General features: G+C 39.9%; 1 protein-coding gene across 1 annotated transcript in view; it reads left to right on the top strand.

Moving 5' to 3' along the window:
- Positions 1-20,488, top strand: part of SPON1 (spondin 1) — a 342,309-nt gene that overhangs the window by 280,103 nt on the left and 41,718 nt on the right. The window contains exon 7 of the mRNA XM_070957497.1: positions 8,205-8,269. Coding sequence (XP_070813598.1) covers positions 8,205-8,269 — 65 coding nt within the window. The remainder of the gene's footprint in view (positions 1-8,204; positions 8,270-20,488) is intronic.

Raw genomic sequence — 20,488 nt, 5'->3', positions numbered from 1 at the left:
ACAACATAGGTGCCGATCAACTTCCTGAGGGAAGACTGTTCCAAACTCTGGGTACATCAATGCAAAATAGTTCCTAACAGTCTCTATTCTCTCACTTCAGAGAATGAGAGGCCACCAGCAGATTTATTGGATAGGTTAAGACAAGCTGGAGACCACAGGTAGAGTTTTAAAGGCCAAATCTATTGCTTTGAATTGCACTTGGAAGCAAATAGGGAGCCAGGGCAGAGTCTGGAGTAGAAATATTAAATGCCCATGCCAGTGTAAACCATACTGAAGCTTCATAGTTCAAGTGGGTGACAATAAGAACATGAATTGCAGTCACAACATCCTTGCATTCCAGGCAAGGTGGCAACTGGTATAACAGCCAAAGCTGGGCAGAGTCCTTCAGCTCACCTTCCTGAAGCTATGAATCCAGGAGGACCTTTCTCTTATACTGGTGGAGAGACATAAATCAAAGTAGTACCCAAAGTGAAAATGTGATTTACATATTTATTTATTTTTTAAAAAAATGGGAGTGGAACTAAAAGTAATCATTAATAGGATCTTCCTTAGATGACTAAACTTCTGGTATCTCCTAGGAGACATCAAGAGATTGCATTTGCCTTGTATACAAATATTACAAATTATTGAGCATGTTTTATGTATATAGTAATATCTGGATACATGTACACATACATGTGTGTGAGTATTCCACTGAAGTAGCTGTTCGCCTGTTCTTTCTAATGTCAAATTCAGCCATAGTCCAAATAATTTCTAAATACATCTGAAATAATTGTCTTATTCTGAGCGTCAGAAAACCATTTCCTTTTATGACGGTAATTTTTTTCCCCTTCCTATTCCATTCCTGTTTCCTTATGATTGTGTCTGGAAAAACAGAAGGGACAGATATGGCAATCCAAATGGTGAGAATAGAGTAGCAGTTAGACTTATATACCACTTTACAGTGCTTTACAGCCCTCTCTAAGCGGTTTACAGAGTCAGCATATTGCCCCCGACAATTTGGGTCCTCATTTTACCCACCTCGGAAGGATGAAAGGCTGAGTCAACCGTGAGCCTGGGGAGATTTGAGCCTGGGGAGATTTGAACTTCCAAATTGCAGGCAGCTGGCAGTCAGCAGAAGTAGCCTGTAGTACTGTACTCTAACCACTGTGCCACCATGGAATAAAGTGTTTACTCTTTGGATTCTCATCTGTCTCACTACCATACTGATACATAATGTTACCACACCCAAAGCCATTCATCTATGAGAGCTGGAGGTCTCTTAACAACTCCTGCAATGCATTGGTCTGTAGGCCTGAATGCCCTCTTAGACCATGTATCAGTGAGCAAATACACCTGGATAGCCATTAGGGAAAAAGAGGAAGCCTATACCTGTGAATCTTCCAACATAATCCAAGGGAGGATTTACTGAGAATCTGACTGCAAAGTCATTGATTACTTTACCAAGTTGACTGTTTTAGGCAGAAAGCGGCCATCTCAGAGGTTATTTTTGAAAGGTTAAGAAACTGAGACATTCTCCTACATTCTTACTTAAACTGACCATGCTATGTATTGAATATATATACTATAGTTGTGTTAACCCTGCTAAACTGAAACTAACCTTTAGATGACCCTAACTGTTAACTCCAACTGTTTTGAAGGGAAACTTAGAACATATTTGGGCGGGCTTTTTCAAGGATTATGATTGGTTAAGGCCCTATGGGCCTAGAGTATAAATTACAGGCATTTGCCTACTGTTCGTCAGTTCCAATTTTGAGTCAATACATGCTGTTGTAGATGTCTGTTTCTTGCCTACTGAAGCCCACTACACAATACTTTCTGCAATTTGATTCCAAGCAGGAGCAGGCAGGTTTCTCTGACATTTCTAACTTGTCAGTATAAGAGCTTACTTTGCCTTCCCCTTCCCGTCTACTTATAATGCCTAGCAGCAGAAACTGATGTCATTCAAATAGTATTCTTCAAAGGATGGGCACTTCATTTTTATTAAGATTAATTATTTGAGGTTGATAACTCAGAAAATATAGAATAAATCTGAATACCAGGAAGAACTAAATAAGCTTCCTGAGTCACCAGTGCTGCACATTATACTTTCTCCTCCATTTCTTCGAGAGCTTTGCTTGGTGAAAGAAATAAGGAGAAAACCAAAGCAGCCTCTTGTAAGAAATGGATTTCGTTAAACTGGAGCATATGTGAATTAGAGCTGCATTAGAATCATTATAGTCAAGAATATGACTCACTTGAAAGAGCAGCTCGGTTGGAGCTGCCAGTTACATATAATGAATGGTCTGTGTAGTCATCTAATCAGAGAGAAGTTTTGTTTTCTTTTAAAGTAGCAGAAATCTTGGGAGTAGGTTATGAATAGCATATCCTCCTCAACAATTTACTCAGAAAGAATCCTTGGGGAGAAAAGAAAAAAACTCTAAGAAATATTTGATATATGTTTCAGTTCATTGGAATTTTGCTTAAAAATGGTCTGGTGGCTTTGTTTGAGCTTCACTACATTACATATAACTTCAGAACTGCTGATACAGGGTTCTGGGAAGGAGCAGAGATAAAATTGCTCTCTATTTTTACAGTTAAGAGAAACAGCTATATGTCTGTTATTTATTATGCTTTCTTAACAATGGTTTCTTGTAAATAACCAGAATCTTTCATACCGCTCTTAGTTCTACTGGCAAAAATATCAGTATTAGTGTGGCACATATTCGATTGTTTCCATGAATCCTTACAAGGAAGCTTTCTAGAGTTTTTGCTTTTCTCCCTTTTTGAGGGAGCATATATACCCGTGTTGGCGAACCTATGGCACGCGTGCCGGAAGTGGCACACAGAGCCATTTCTCCGGGCATGTGGAGCCATCGCCCGTTGTTCTTCCAGGTTCTGCTATGGTGGTCATCTGGTTTTCATGTGCACGGGCGTGCCGGAAATTGGAAGAGCAGCCGCTCATTGCACATGCGCACTCCAGGAAAATGATCTTCCTGTTTCCAGAGTGCGCATGCGCACCGGCCAGCTGGTCTGATTTCTGGCGTGCATCCCTACCCACAAAGACCAGCAATTGGCACGCGTGCCAAAAGAGGGAATCCCGGCGGTCACTTCCTAAGGGAGCAGAGCAAGGTAAGCCAGGGATTCCCTTCCTCCCCGCGCGAGCTACTTGCGCAGTCCCAGGCAGTCCGGACCACCGGTGGACCAGCAGCCTTTTGCCCATGCTGCTCTCCCAGTCAGAAGGGGGTGCGGGGAAACACGCGAGGAGACCGCAGTTGCTGCCAGCCAGGCCCGCCCACCTTCTCCGGTTGGCGGGTGGCTGAGACTTGCAATGAATGGCACAAGCAGGACTGCAGCTCTGCACCTTGCGGGAGCGGAGGCTTGTGAAAGTCGAACCCTCCTGCCTGCCTTACGACGGGCCTTTCCAAGGCAGGGCTGGGCTCTCCAACCTTGGCAACTCTGGGAGTTCTCAAAGTCCACAAATCTTAAGGTTGCCAAGGTTGGAGAGCCTTGTTCCAAAGGGTGTCTGCAACCCGAGACTGAAGGAGCTGGAGTTGTGGCTGTGCTGGCCGTCCTGTCCCCCCGACCCCATTCGGCTCCCTTTCCCCCAGCTGCCCCCTCTCACCATCGGGCTCGGTGCCTGCAATCGCCACAAGTGGGAATCATCCACGCTGCTAGCGGATCCCGGGTTTCCTCCGCACTGCATTCTGAGGGACTCAGCAAGGGAGTGCCAGGACCCCGGCCGTGCTGCGCTCTCCCCCAAGGCAGCCATGGCTGGACCGCTGCCTGGCCCGGCGAGCAGAGAGCAAAGGGGTGGCATCTCCGGCCAGCCCGGCATCTGCTCTCTGCTTGGAGGACCCGCTGCCGGCTTTAGGAACGGTGCTGAGCCGAGCTGGCGCTGTGCTCTTGGCCTCCGACTGAGGGAGTCAGCCCTCTCCATGGGGAAACCCACAGCAACACGCGGGGAGAGGCAACCTGGTGCGAGGCGGTGACCCCGAGGCTGGACTCAAAGCTTGCCAGCCTTTTGGGGAAAGTGGAGCTCCGGTTCCCAGCTGCGGCTGCTGGTTTGGGGGCTCGGGCCCTGAGCAACGGCAGCTCCTGGCGTCACTGGGACCAGCCACCACCTGAATTACAATGCACTTATCCCGCGGCTTGTATAAACTGCTCCCACCCCTTTCAAAATAGCCATCCAGCGCTTCCCTTGGGCGCTCAACTGGAGAAGGCGGGCGGGCCTGGCTGGCAGTAACCATGGCCTCCTCGCGTGTTCCCTGCACCCCCTTCTGACTGGGGGAGCAGCATGGACAAAAGGCCTGCCTGGGATGGGTGAATGGGCTGCTGGCAAGTTGGCAGGCAGGGCCGAGAGTGCTGCTGCCGGCTTGGGAACAGCTGTCTCACCAGGGTAACTGGTTGTCCTTCAGTAAGTGGTGCGCTGGCCCTCTTGGAAAAAGTGGGGGCACATGCATGGCGGACGCACACATGCACAGTGGGGATTGCATGTGCGCATGTGCAGTGTGGTGCATGTGCATTAGGAGTCATGTGCGCATGCGCAAATGGGAGCACCCATTGCATTATGGGTGCTGGCACGTGAGAGCGCGCGAGGGCTCGCGCGCTCGGACTTTTGGCACGCAACACCAAAAAGGTTCGCCATCACTGATATATACGCTCAAAAAAAGAGAGCAAAATAACTTATTTGATTGACTGGTTGTTCTCACCAGGAGGATAGCAATAGTAATAGTACTTAGACTTATATACTCCTTTACAGTGCTTTCCAGCCCTCTCTAAGCAGTTTACAGAGTCAGCATATTGCCCCCAACAATTTGGGTCCTTGTTTTACCCACCTTGGAAGGATGGAAGGCTGAGTCAACCTTGAATGAAGAATGAGGAGTTGTTGTTTGTATATATTAGATATAGACATAGACATAGACATAGACAGATATAGAGGGATGCGGTGGCTCAGTGGCTAAGATGCTGAGCTTGTCAATCGAAAGGTCGGCAGTTCAGTGTTTCGAATCCCTAGTGCCGTATAACAGGGTGAGCTCCCGTTACTTGTCCCAACTTCTGTCAAGCTAGCAGTTCGAAAGCACATAAAAAATGCAAGTAGAAAAATAGGGACCACCTTTGGTGGGAAGGTAACAATGTTCCGTGCACCTTTGCTGTTTAGTCATGCCAGCCACATGACCACAGAGATGTCTTTGGACAGCGCTGGCTCTTCGGCTTTGAAACGGAGATGAGCACCGCCCCCTAGAGCGGGAATGACTAGCATGTATGTGCGAGGGGAACCTTTACCCTTAACTTTTTATAGATAGATATAGATAGATATAGTTTTTATCTTTGAAAGCCACCTGGATTCACTGTAAGTGGATTGGGCGGCCCTATAAATTTTCTTAAATAGAATAAAATAATAAAATAAACAAAACAACAGCCCTCTCATTATTATACAGTGTCCCTGACACATCCCCTATGCAGAGATACAGGAGAAACTAGTCTCTGCATATTATAAAAATGTTGTGCTTATAATTTGGTATTTGCTAACATTCCAATGGCAGCTAAGCCATTGTGGTGGGTATGGAATCTGTTGGAGCTTGTCCACCAGAAAAAAAAAAATCTTTTTGTCATGGATGCCCAATAGATTGAACACAGCATTTAATTTCTAAATGTTCTTATTGTTGTGGCTCCGTTACCTGAGCCTGTGTCATCGACAGGAGAGGACTCCGAGAGTGAAGGAGAGGAGTTGGCAAGGCCTCCCTCTCCAGGACCCTCCTCTCTGGCAATGCCTTCGGTGTCCGCCAAAGGGCAAGAGATAGGGCCAGGGCCAAGCACGTCCACGCAGCCACAGGTGGACAGTGATGAGGGTAATGAGTCTTGGCTGGATCCCCAGCAGCAGAGATAAGCACGCGCAACAGAAGAAAAGGCGTGCCAGAGATTAGGCTGAATCACTGGACCACACCCCACAGGATATAAAAGGGGGTGAGGTGGCCATTCAGACTCTGTGACGGACAAAACTAACTACTATCGAATCACATTGCATCTTTGGAAACAACATTATCGGCCTTGGATTTATTTTACGAACTGGACAATTCTTGACTGTGGGTATTTTGTTTATTGAGTAAAAGTTCTTGGCAAGCAGCTACTGGGTTGCTGCCAAGCGTCTTATCGGAAGAATTGGTTGTCTGCCATTTTATTTAACCCCCGGCTGTCTGTTTGTGTGCGTGTGTGGGACGGGGACAGAACACTTATGTGTTCAGATCTCTGTGTTATGCAAGAAGCAACAGAACACTGTCCTTGTTTCTACACTGGTACATAAGGAAGTCCTGTGCTGGTTCTAATTCAGTAAATAAATATATATCACACTGTCCACATGAAGAGCATATCAAACCAATCTGTGCCAAATGACCCTCCCCCTCCCCCACTGCTTTCATAATGTTGCTTTTATGGTGAATCAGTGAACAAGGAGTTCAGGCAGTTACTACTTAACTAGGACAGTTTTTTCACTAACTATTGTATCTTTCCTAGAATGCTTCTCAGTTGCCTCTTTAAGTGGCAACCCAAATTATTTAGGAAAAAAAATGAATTTGGCAAATAGATTAACTTATTTATTTCAAATATTCAGTTTCCCTTCTTATCAATACCAATATGGTTTCAACCAATTATGCATCAGTTTGTGAATTATGTTGGGTTTGTTTTTAATATAAGCAGAAATTTGTGGATTTTGATATGAATTTTTTTCCTAATATGTTTATTTTGGGATGCATTTTTCCCTGATGTATACATTTTTAGAGGCAATCTCCCTTAATACAACTTTTTTCTGTATAATGTTTTTCATCAGTATGAGTGTGTGTGTATGTGTGTATCCTAACATATGCATTTTTGTGCATTGCAAATATAGGTTTGGAAGCATGACTGTGCTTTGGTTCTGCCTTAGTTAACAATATGTACTAGTAAAAAGTCATGTGGAACTTCAAGCTAAACTTGTTTATCCCCATCTCTAGAAAAGTTAAAAAGATTTTTTTTAAAATACTATGCAAATAAGCACAATGGAGACCTTTAGAGAGGCACCATGAATATGATATTTTGTAAGGGAAAACAATGTTATTTGGGGGGGGGAAGCATCTTGACAATATTACAATTATATGTAACTCTCAATTTTATTCCAGCCTTAAAGAGATTCCCAGAACTAACCTATTGTCCATGTTTTCACAATTGTTGTGCATCCGTGTTGAAGGCATGGGGACTAGGCAGTAGGAAACTCTTATATTTATGATGTACTATTGCCTTCATATGCTGCATAGATTATATTTTATGTCTTTCCTTGACTAACTTTTGAAAGTTGTGGGTTAATTTGCAGTCAGCAATATGACACCAATGGGCTCCAAAGTCCTATAATACCAGTAGCTGTTTTTTGCCAATCCCGCAAATTAAATACAATTTATGTTAACATGCTTAACTTAAAATAACCAAGTTCAGCTGCTCTCAAGAGATTTGGGGAGAGCAGATCAATATTGTCATAATGGGTTAGGGAGAGGAGCTGTCAGATATGAGATGTCCATATTTTTCCACTTTTAGTTGAAAAAAAACAACCCCTATGCCAAAATGCAACCTTATGCAAGAATGCCTGACACTTGAAAAAATTGCTATCTTCAGAGCAGAGTGTACAGTGTGTCGACTCCAAAAGTTTCATTTCTTTCTCCTAAAATACAGTTTCACAAAATACGTTTACAGATTGCAAATGTGTTGCTATGTGTTTCATTGTCACCGTAAACATTTTCTCAGTGGGAGATTCATATTCTCCTCACTGTGAAATAATCCTTGCAGAAATTACCGTAGGAAGTCAATTCCAATGTAACCTCCTGATGTGCACTTGCATATCACAAGATTAATTCAAAACATGACTTGTCAACTAAGAAACCTTAGGTCAGAAGTATTGCTTGCTGTCAGGACAAACAGGAAGATTGATTGATTGATTGATTGATTGATTGATTGATTGATTGATTGATATAATTTATATAACCACCCATTTTCCCCTAAGGTGACTCTGAGCGTCGCATAAGTTCACTTCCTGAAAAAGAAAAAGCAAGAGCTGTATCTCTCTTCATGGAAATTATTGAGGAGACATTTGAAATCAAGTGCCTTTTCTGCTGATTATAAATCACTGCAGAAATGTTATTCACCATAATAGTGTTCAAACATAATTTTCTTTATTGATGTGCATTGCTTTTCTTTTACAGAGTGATGAGGTTTTGACTGTCATCAAAGCAAAAGCACAGTGGCCTGCCTGGCAACCACTAAACGTGTAAGTAGGGAAGGAAGACAACCTCCCAAAATACTTTTTGATCATTGTCCTCTGACTGATTGCTGTAAACATCATGCCAGCCACAAAAGTTTCTCTCTTTCTCAGATAAAAATGTATTGATAAATGAACCTTCCAATCCATAACTCTGTCTAACAATATTTGTGGGAGACCAAGTTATGGGAGGGTACTGGGTTAGGTGTTAGTAAAGCAGTAATAAATCTAGATATATATATTTCCCATTGTCTTGATCTTTTCTTGAGGACCAAGGATATATCTAATAGTTAATATGGTTCCTGCTTGCTTATAAATAACCCAAATTTAATTTGATGGAAAATGAAAAATTAAGCTAGTTTGAATCAGGACTGCCTTGGAAACTCCAGTTATGAGTAGAAATAGACTCCAATGGAAGAGAATAGATGTAGTTTAGAGTTGAACTTTGAGGTCCTTGATGCTCTCTGAGCTTGGCTGTTTGTTTCCAGATGTTTCATTTTCTAACAAGATTGCATCATCAGTGCGAGTGAGGGTGTAGTTGCCTCCATCTTGACCTGGTAGGAGTGTGGTTTTCTCTTTAGTAGTTCTGGATCAGCCATCAACAGACACATAGAAATAAACTATATTTACACACCATTCAAAAGAGACAATAAAAAAGCTAAGAAGGAAGCGCACTACCTGCAAGCAAGCAACCAAGGTCAGAGAGCATCAAGGACTCCACCAAAATAGGAGTTTCCCATTCCTTAAAAAGCTACAGTTCCTTATATTAACATATGACATGGCACATTCCATTTAAGAAAGGCAAGCAGGTTGTTAAAATATGACAATTTCTTATAACAACAAAAGAACAATATTACTCTTTCCTCATAACTTCAAAGAATTATTGCCCTAGACTCAATTGAATTCATTACTGGCTACATCTTTCAAGGTTCTTATTTGTTCTCTACGTTTTATGTCTGCTCCATCACTTCTGGAGCTTTAGAACCTTATAAATTGAAGCTCCCTCCAGGAGAACCCGAGATCCATAATTTAGGGTTGGTAACTTAAATGAAAGCACCAATTAAAACATTTCAGTCACTTGTCTTATTTTGGAACTCTATGTTTTTCTCTAAAAATTTTCTTTTAAATAAAAATAATAATATGCAAACTTTCTAGAGTATTTGTCTATATAGGATACACCAAGATTTTATTTGAGGATTTCCAATAAATTTATCTCTAGCCTAGAATGTCTGCTTGGTTGAAACTTTTTGCACTGCTTTTTTATCTGCTACTTTTATCATAATGTGTATTGCTTTATACTATGCCACACATTTTCCTTTCCTCTCTCTAGAGTTGCTTGACTGAGTCTTTTGTTCAAACTTCTTTTCAAAATAGGCATTTATAACATATTTTTGTCAACACTTTCAACATTTCAAGGCAATGTGTGATTTGGTCAAGCATACAGTGTATGTTCTTTGGCATTTCACGCTGTCTCGTGGTTTTGCTTATGCTACACAGCACTTTTTTGTAAATTGTTCTGTCCATACCGTGCCTGTGTGGAAATTGTCTTTTTCAAGGGTGTCATTCCTACAGCTTTATAAAATAGGATTTGAAAACTCATTCACATTTTTTACGTTCACTTTCTCTGACCTTATTTACCAGGTTGTTTCATCAGTGAGTCTTTAAAAACAATACATATGTACTCCTCAAAAAACATTATGCACTTCAATACAATTAATAATAATTAAGCAAGTTAATTTGTTGCTTCTCAAATGCCCATGATGTTTGTAGAAGTGTTGTTAAATTATATTTCATCTAATTGAAGACAATAAAAGATCCAATATTCAGTTATTCAACTTTCAGACTACTGTCAGGGCACATCTGTATACTGTTTTTTAAGAACTGGATTTGCTTATAAAAATTTCAGTTCCCTGGAGTTTTCATTTGCAACTAATTTCATAACCACAGTTGTATATCCAAAACGGGCTCAATCTGCTCGAACAAAACTTGCTTTCTGGTTTTGCCCCTGGAGTATCATAGCAAAATTTAAATAAACTCTTATCAAGTCATTTGTTCACAGTAATACACAAGTGACTATAGACACAGATGGGATTGTAAATGGGAGAAAACTGTAAATGTGCCCTGCTAGCAGCTGCTGATATCTTTCTAGAAATATCCATTCAGGACAATTGTTTCCCAGGACTTTGTGAGAATGAACCCCCCCCCACTCCACCTTCCCACCCACCCCCACCCCCCAAAAAAAGTCTGAAAGAGCAGAATCTCCAAAATAAGGAGTAGTGGTGCTTATTGGTTCACCCTTGTCAAGATATTTTTATAAAATATTTCTGTGCTCTTTTCTTAAATAGTCATTGGTTTGATCTTCATGCTTGTATACATTCTGCTAAAGGTCTGTTTAAAGTGTGAGGGAAAGCTATAACAGCAGGTGTTCCATGAAGGCTTGGGAATGCCCTCAGAGAACTCTTAATGTGAAAAGAAGAGGGAGTTGACAAATTCAGAATAGGATAGTAATTTTCTCCATATAATAATGAAGCTTCAGTCATTTTTTCTAGCCCCATTTCTATATCATTTGAGTCAGTGGTGGGTTGCCCCTGGTTCGGACCGGTTCGCAAGAACCGGTAGTAAAACCGGCAGGAGGCCCCACCCACTGCCCCAGATGTCATCATTGGCGATCTGCGCATGCGCGATCCCATTGCGAACCGGTAGTAAAGGTAAGTAGAACCAACCCCTGATTTGAGTGCAATTTGACACTCAAAGATCTCCCAAGGCCTCAAAGATAGGCCTTGAAAGTCGCTTGCTGCTGCTTCATGACAGGGCATGGAGTTACACATTTATCATCCTCTTTTTAGATGCAACGCCTTCTCTCTCTCCACACTAGGCCCATTCGAGGCAGCCCTGCTTACCAGGCATTTTGCACAATAGAGTCATCACTGTTTGCTCCCTTGTAAGGATGCAGTTGGTTTAATTGAGGTCATGATGTGCTGATATAATAGTCACCATGACCTGGGGCCGTTAAGGAACTGCCAAGTGCGGAAGAAGCTTCAGAAACAAAAGAGAAACGGCATGTTTCTTTTTTGCCCTGCTTTTTAGAAGCAGGATGATCGTGTCATTTTGTGACTCAACTTTAAAAGATTGCTTTGCTTCAAAGCCTCGTTGAAATAAAACGTCCCTTCACAATGTTGCATGTTGTAAGCATTTATGCCCCAAGTGCAATAGATCAACCTACCTGTTGAAATCTAGGTTCTACAGACTTGAAATCAGTCAGGGTAATGTATTTCAGCAGATGATGTCTCAATATCTAAGAAAAGGAATTTTTATAAACTGGTGCTATTTTTCTATTTAAGTTCTCCATTTTCCCTTAGTTAATTAAACTATGATTTATCAATGATTACAATATTGCCTTGGGATAAAACAAAATTAGCACATTATTATGCATAATGTAGCAGCCTAGTTGTGACAAGGATAATTTTCTAATTCTATTGACTAATGATGGTGGATAAATTCCTAGACATAATCTCCTAACGTGCACCAGGAAACTGATTTGCTAAAACTATATTGCATAAAACATAAATGTGTGTGTGTGTGCATGTGTATCTGTGTCTGTGTATCTGTGTGTACACATGGTAGTTATCCTGAGATTGTGATACATGTAATATTTTCATCTTCAGTTATAACCCCCAGTCATCATGAAATTAGATCATAGTTGTTATAAAAGTTTTATACCCTAATCTTTTAGTTTTAAGGATACCACTATAAGGAAAAAGGAAATATTATTTCAACTTCAAATAATAATTATTCTAGTTGTTATTTTTGAAATTTCAATATTTACTGAAAATGAAAATACGACATTGGTGCCTGAAATGGTTGTGTTTTATTTGTTGTTTAAAAGATTAAGCTTTGACTGTTATTAGACTTGTCATCCAACTGACAAAACTGTTAATCCTGCCATTCCTAATCATTTTTTTTCTCTTCAAATTGTGGTAAAGTTACAATCCTATTAGCAATTAATCTGCTAAAGAGGAGCACAAATGATTTTACTTTTTCCATGCAAGCTGTTCTGAAATGACAAAATACATCAGGCATGCCTCTCATAATTATATGCTAGTACCGGTAGGCAGTCATGCACACATAGGGATCCTAGCATATATGTGCACATAATATGGCACAATTCTGCATGCCACACTTGAACACAACTGCAGAAGTTGTGAATGCTCCAACACTGGAAATTTTTAAGAAGATGTTGGATAACCATTTGTCTGAAGTGGTGTAGGGTTTCCTGCCTGGGCAGGGGGTTGGACTAGAAGACCTCCAAGGTCCCTTCCAACTCTGTTATTTTATTCTATTCTATAATAAAACATTTAGAGTTCTCTATGAGCAGTTTTCCCATAGTAGATGAAAGTGACTTCCCTTGAACTTTCAGGTTTGCTTTAGGCAAAACTGATGACGACTTTTTTTTGTACATAAAATAAGCACATTTGCACATTAATAGTGTCTGGCATTCTGACCAACCATGAGTAGAAAGTGAAAATCGAGACAGAATTTTGAATTATAATGCATAATGCAACCTTTTTCTTTTGGGGAGAAAAAGAAAATATGTCATTATATTTGGAAAAGGGCCTTTATTTCCACATAATAAACATTAAAGTCAAGATTTAAATCACTTAATTAAAATGACATTTAAAATGTTTAATTAAACACACACTTGTTCACGCCAAATCTGTTTTACTTTGATGATACCCATCCAGTTCTTCTTCTGTATGATCAAGAAGAAAAACAACAACATAATTCGTTATTTTCTGATGTTTTTACAATTGTTACATATTTTCTGATCTTGGTTTTTTTAGCTTGTTAATTGGGGGCAGGAGCAGAAATTTATAAATATGGTTTTGATAGTCAAAATTAAATTGGTGAAAATTGTCCCATCTGTTTCAAAAAAAAATCTGAATTGGACAGAGAGCCCACAAAGAACATCTGAGCTCTTGTGAGAAGCACCAGTACTATTTAAATTTTCCAGTTTTTGGGCTTGCCACTCAAGATGTTTGAAAAAAAGAATCTGACTAAAATAATCTGCAATTCCTTATTCATTGCAGTTAATAACAATAACCCCAACTTTAGACACCTGTTTTTGTATTCCAAACTATGCAAACATCTCTGGCCATTCCTAAGGGATACCATGAGGGAGGCACTGAGGTTTAATAACTGAGCAGCTTGACAGCCTCAGCAGAAAAATGAAGAGCATTTCCAAAAGAAGCTTTAATTAATCAACACATGTCCAGCTGAGGCAATTAACAGTACCCTCCATGCTGTTCCCGTTATATCTCACACTTACACTCAGCAGGAAACTTTACTTGCCAAGTTTAATTTTGGTTTAGAATGTTACCATCTGAAATCCTGGGGCAGGTTTCCCAAATGAAGTTACAAATCAAGAGCTACTTATGATAGCTAAATTTATTACTATATTTCTGATTCAGTTGTCTTTTTTTTTTTAATAACATCTGTCTAGGATGGGGAAGCAACTTTGGCATCTGCTGCCTTTTTTGTGACTCCTAGAGTTGCTCAATTCAATTGACCAAATTCAGTGGTAGTTCAGTATTTGGCATCGTGACTGTTTTGTCCTCACGACATGTTATCCTGTGTGCAGCTTGACATGCAGTTAAAACTACTTATCCTTCAATAAACCAAACTGTGTACATAGATCTTGACACTTTATTAAAGGAACAGAGTGTAAAACGGGGGGGGGGGGGGGATATAAATACATACAGTAAGAACCCAAATACAAAATAAACAGTGTTGAGTTGAGTTTCTGGTGAGCATAACAATTAGCAAATACAAGTCTCACCAGCGATACTATGTACCATCAATGAGTAGTCTTTAAAGATACTACATTCACATGGAGAGAAGTAAGCAATGGGGTACCACAAGGCTCCGTCTTAGGCCGAATATTCTTAAATATCTTCATAAATGATTTAGATAAGGGAATAGAAAAAGAACTCATCAAATTTGCAGATGACACTAAACTGGCAGGAATAACCAACACCCCTGAAGGCAAGCTGAAGATCCAAATGATCTTGACAAACTTGAACAATGGGCCCTATCCAACAAAATGAATTTTAATGTGGAGAAATGTGAAGTTTTACATTTAGGCAGGAAAAATCAAAGGTATAAGTAGAGATTAGGAGAAACCTGGCTCAAAAACAGTAACTGTAAGAGGGACCTTGGAGTCCTAATGGATGATAACTTGAGTATGAGCCAGCAATGTGTAGCAGCAGCTTAAAATTATTCTCCAAAGCACCAGAGGGCATGACAATAAACAATGGTTGGAACCTAACCAAAGAGAGAAGCAATCTGGAATTAAGGAGAAACTTCCTAACAGTGAGGACAATTAACCAGTGGAATAGCTTGCCTTCGGAAATTGTGGGTGCTCCATCACTGGAGGTTTTTAAGAAGAGACTAAACAGTCACTCATCTGAAATAGTAGAGTCTCCTGCTTGAACAGGGGGCTGGACTAGAAGACCACCAAGATCCCTTCTAGATCCTATCCTTATTCTATTATTCATGGATTTTTGTCCTCAGATGAATATGCACCACAGATTAGGCTGGATTCTTCCAGGTGCTTTTGTTTCCTCAGAATGTTAGACAATGGAGTCTTGTTTCTCAGGATGCACCTGTGGAGTGTTCTTTCCCAAAATGAGGGAGGATAGGAGGATGGGCACTGTGTAGAGTCAAAACACTACTAAAACCAACTTTCTAAACCAGGGGTGTCAAACTGGTGGCCCGTGGGCCGAATGCATCATATGCAGGCTACACCCACCCAGCTCCGCAAAGGGAAAAAACGTCACAAACATCATCTAATGACATGACGCCACGAGTTTGACACCCGCGTTCTAAACAATGAAAGGTTTTGTCTTTGGCCAGTAGATGGAGCTCAGTACAGGTTAGAGAACAATAACAGGATATACATATACAAACTCTATGTTGGAGACACAACAGTAATTTTTAGAATGTTTTTTTAATATATTTTTAAGAGCAAAATGATAAGTTTATCATTAGGCTTAAACAGGTCTATATTCTTTTTTTAAAGAGCCATTGACTCCAAACCTCGCCTGACCCAAAAATAAATAAAAGACCTTCACCCCAAATGGCTAAAGCTTTCAGTTCTAGCCTCTCCAGTGATGTCACTAAACCATTTCCTCTCTACAGAGTGTAGAGTCTGTTTGGGACATATTTCTACCATCATATCGTGCCACTCAGGGGATTGTACTTTTTTTCTTCCTTCACTTTGACTTGAATTTTCTTATTGTTTACATGATGATGATCATGGTAATGATGATGGGAGCTGACATACTGTCAACAGTTAAAGACTCTCAGCATGTACATAGGTTTAATAAGGTCTCAAATGAACGTTTCCTCCCATTAGCTAAGCTAGCAATTATTTTGCATTGGTGTTGTTATAAAGACAATTACATGTGGCAGAATATGTGTGGAATCAAAGACCATTAGAATGGAAGTCTTCTGAGATAAAGAAGAGGTGGAATTGTAGGGTTCCTCAGAGTAAGAGATTCAAATATACAGTCATATAAAAAAGTAAGTACGCCCTCTTTGAGTTCTATGGTTTTACATTATCAGGACATAGTAAAAAATCACCCAGTCCTTAGCAGTTCTTAAAAGTAGGTAAATACAACCTCAGATGAACAACACATGGTGTATTACAACATGTCATCATTTATTTTATAAAAAGAAAGCCAATGTGTGTGAAAATTGAGTTTTTCTCTAAAATGGAGAAGTCATGTGTGAAAAATAAGTACACCCTTACCACTTCCATAGGTAGGAAGAGGCTAAGTAGCAGCAAGGTGCTGCTAATCAAGTGCCCTTGATCAATTGATCATCAGCACATGTGATTACCCCTATAATGGTCGAAGTTGGAGGAATTCGCATTCCAGAACTTTAATGTGCTACAGACTGCTGCAAGGAGCAACAGTAGGGAGGGGTGGGTTCTACTTATCTTTACTACCAGTTTGCATCGCGCTTGCACATGCACGCTTGCTTTGCTCATGCGCGCCTGCGCTCTTCTGCACATGCGCAGATCATCTATGATGACGTCCAGGTCAATGGGCGGAGCTTCCCACCGGTTTTACTACCGGTTCTTGTGAACCAGTCTGAACCGGAGGCAACCCACCACTGATTTGAGGGCAATCTGAAGTTCTCTCCTTGTCCAAAGAGTAATTAGGAAGGGCCATTCTAATTGGCTCTGATTTTAACAGAGCTGTCTTCAGTCTGCCATTTCTTCCTCCTTCTTTCCTCCTCCTTGAGTTGCATGAAAAAAATCCTGGTCTTTTTTTCCCCCCTTGCTTTTTTAATCTACTGGGATCTATGGGGAATATAGAGCTAACAAAGTAAATGAACCATTTTGAAGTAAAGGGATTGCCTCTCAGTGGATTATTTCTACTGGGTTGTCATTGAACTATTGGTCTAGAAATAACATCCCCACCTCATGTAATTTTAACATTCCCTTCACAACAATTGATGTTGTAACTTCAATTCTCAGTTGGTGGAGTTTATAATAACTTGCAAGGTCTATTAAATATTTGAGAGGGTGAAGTTCTTATTTGTATCACTAAAGAAGCAAGTTAGGAAACAAAATCCTGCTAGCATTGAGTTGAAAAAGATGGTATTAAACACACGTTTAACCTAATTTTAATTTGTGATCTGGTGTCTAATGACGTTACTGATTTTTTTTGAAAGTTTTAGAGAAAGGTGCTAACGTACAGCATATTATTTGACTGCTTGATCCTTTACTATTGATGGTTGATCTTGGATAGGACCTATCCACCACCATCAATAACTTCATTGTCAGTTTTAAACCTGGTTAAAGCTGGTTCTACCTGTTGCCATTAGACTCTGATGAGAATATGTTCTCTTGGCACATAGTCGGTATATTTTTTGTTCATTTCACCCAGGAGCATCACCCTCTGACAAAATGAGGCAGCACAGCTGGATTTGGGGATCAATACATGGTAGATTAGCACCCTAACTAACTGTATCCTAGAAAGTTTGAAGACCTGTGCCTGGAGAAAAAAAGACAAAAGGAATTACCTCAGATTAGCAATTTCTTAAAAATTGCTATTTTTTTATGATGATCATGATCTATTCACCACCCCTTTGTGGTGAATAGATCATGATACTTCCAAAATCCAAAGGAGGTTTGGAAGACACATGCACCCACAGCTCTTCCTATTATCTTTATCATGCTAATGAACAATCATTACCTTTCCTATTTAAAGATGAATTTAAAAGTTTTCCTTTCCTATTATTGACTTAAATCTACTTTAACTACAAAATAGAAGATGAATTAGAGAATATATTAAGTTAACATTAGGCAATGCAATTAAACTTTCACATTACTCTAAATCCTTACTAGAGAGAATAGAGTTAATAAACATTTTTGGAATGGATAAGTCTGTGTCTCTCAATCTTGGCAGCATGGGGAATTCTGGGAGTTAATGTCCATGAATCTTAAAGTTGCCAAAGTTGAATAACATTGGCATAAGCAATCATGTATTCATTATAGTTTGTTACCTGGATGAGAGTTTCTACTAAATCTATACCAAGCATGTGTTAATCCGCATTTACAAGATGATTCAAATCAATGAGCATCTCAGTTTTGAAAAATGAGTATTAAGGTAAATATTAATTACCTCCCTGTAGCACTGATCCTAGAGGACTAGCAACATGTGTAAGATGTTGTTATCAAAGTGTCTTTGGGAAAAAAATCCATAATGAAAAGCATTAAGATATTTTCTTATAATACATTATTATTCCTAATACATACAGTGTGAAACAGAGTATTTACAATATATAACATAATTATGTTTCCATTTTCTTTCTCTGCTAGCACAGTAATTCATTTATTATTATCAATGTTTCAGAAATATGAAAATACTTCCTCTTGAAACATAAAAATACTTTCAGTTTAAGTATAACTATTGGAATCCAACAAGACACTGACTCTATTTAGAATTAATAGTTTTGTTTGATTTCTCACCACCTTTTGTTATAAAATGCAGTGCAGTCCATTAGTAAAGATCTCATGTTCTGCCTTCAATATGTTCACAATACCAACTTCTAAATGTGTAAATCAAAACTGAACAAATTGGCAGCACAATTGTTGTTTTGTTCAGTTAAGCACGTCCTTCATTTATCCAGCCAAGAAGAACAATTAAAGAAAAAATGTATTTGAATATAGAAAGCTGAAATCTTCAGAAAGTTTGCTCTCAATTTTGAATGGTAAATACACCTTTATTCTGAACTTGAATTAACTAACAATTATGTTCATATTTTGGGTTTTTTAATTTTATTTTCTTTAAAGTGGAAAGGAAAATGGATGTCACAGACTTTTAATAAAACAGCTGTTGTATATCATTAGCATTTTATTATACTCATTTCTTCGGAAAAAATATTCTCTTTCATAATATGAAAGTGAAATCAGGCATGCATACTTTTACCTATAGTCAGTAGGCATCAACCAAGAGTTGCAGCAACATGTAGATTTTTAAACAAAATATTAATTGGAAGATCTGTAGTTGATAATTGATAACTCCACTGACATATCCTAAAACAGATGTCCCACAGAGCTTCCTAGTCTTTAGGTTATCTCTTTGAAGTCAGGAATGGGGAAAAGTATCTAGAGATTAGGCTTCTAAGTAGATTCACTTTAGCCTACGCCAACTCTGTGTGAATCCACATAGTCTGTTTGCCTGGCACAAGGACATCTATTTTTCAGTAGTCATATCTGTGTGTCACTGAGCAGGCTTCATTTTCTCCCCACTGCTGAGGGGGAGCAAGTGCTTTACTTTGGAAGTGTGTTTTTGTTTTTATTCCACCTCCAGATCAGTGGTGGGTTGCTACTGGTTCACCCCGGGTCTGTGCATGCACAGAAGTAGCATGCACGCGAGCAAACCAGTAGCAAGGTAAATGAAACTCACCCCTGCTCCAGATGTTGCATATAGGCAATGTATTCAGCATTGATGCCCATGGAGAAGGACACCCAAGAAGAGGTGTCCTTGTTGGCAAATTTGTGGTGCAAATTGGTTCAAGATGGTCTCCTGGGGCATTGCTCCACTCCATAAAAGTCCCTGAGTTGTTTTCCTTCCTCCAAAGCTTCCTTTGATTGTGAGACAGATCAAAGGCCATCTTTCTGCAGCCACTTTTTATTTTGTTATTAGATCTAGCACTGCTTTTCATACTTGGCAACTTTAAGATGTGGGGACTTCAACTCCCAGAATTCCCTAGACAGCACAGTGGCTGCTACTCTCAGGGCTTCACTTCCTCTCCTGATGTATCGTGCTTGGGCTTCTTAGGTAGTTGACAACTTCCATACCAATCCCCATTGCTAAAACCCTTTCTCAGTCTTCAGCAATTTAGCAGCACTTGTTCAGTGGTTACACATAACTGTCAACCAGAAAGCCGTAGTTTCAAGGGGCACGGCTCTGAAAGGGAGGACAGCACTTGAAAGCAGCTATGTGGATGTGGTCTATGAGATAGGGAAACTTGCCATTACACAAGAAGAAGCAATGAACAGCTTTTCGAAATGAATGCAGAAGTTTTTTTTTCCCAAGAAAAAGAATATTCTGTGGAAATTAGAAGGCATATTCTGACACAGCTTAAGAACTAAAGAATCAATGTCTTCATGCATCAGTGGTGGCATGTGGGTCATGATATCATGGTGTAAATTATGCAACTTGCACATGTGTTAGCCATCAGGACTCTTACTTATTTTATTCATTTAAATTAATTTTATTTATCTAATTTTATAAAAAGCCTTCCATCTCACAAACAAGTGACTCTTGCATTGTTTGTATGAGAACATCATGATGCACATGTCATCAATTTGATATAATTGTGGCATGTAAACATGGCTAGTCTAGTGTAACAGAAAGCCAGATTTTGCAGTGATTTAAGTGCCAGGCTAGAAACCAGTAGTTCTATTCTTGTTTTAGACACAAAGCCAGCTGGGTGAACTTGGGCCAGTTACTCTCAGCTCAGTGAAAAAGGCAGTGACAAACCACTTCTGGAATCTTGCCAAGAGAACTGCAGAGAGTCAATTGCAGTGAATCATGCGAGTTGTTAAGCGAATCTGGCTTCCCCCATTGTCTTTGCTTGTCGAAAGCCAGGAAGTCACAAATGTGCATCACTTGTTCATGGGGATGCTGCAACTGTTCTAAGTGCAAGGAC

Source organism: Pituophis catenifer, unplaced genomic scaffold (assembly GCF_029215685.1).
Source record: "Pituophis catenifer annectens isolate HBS135680 unplaced genomic scaffold, rPitCat1.0.hap2 SCAF_1, whole genome shotgun sequence".
NCBI classification, from domain to species: Eukaryota; Metazoa; Chordata; class Lepidosauria; order Squamata; family Colubridae; genus Pituophis; species Pituophis catenifer.
Note: the sequence above shows the minus strand (reverse complement) of the source record. Positions and strands in the feature narration are given on the sequence as shown.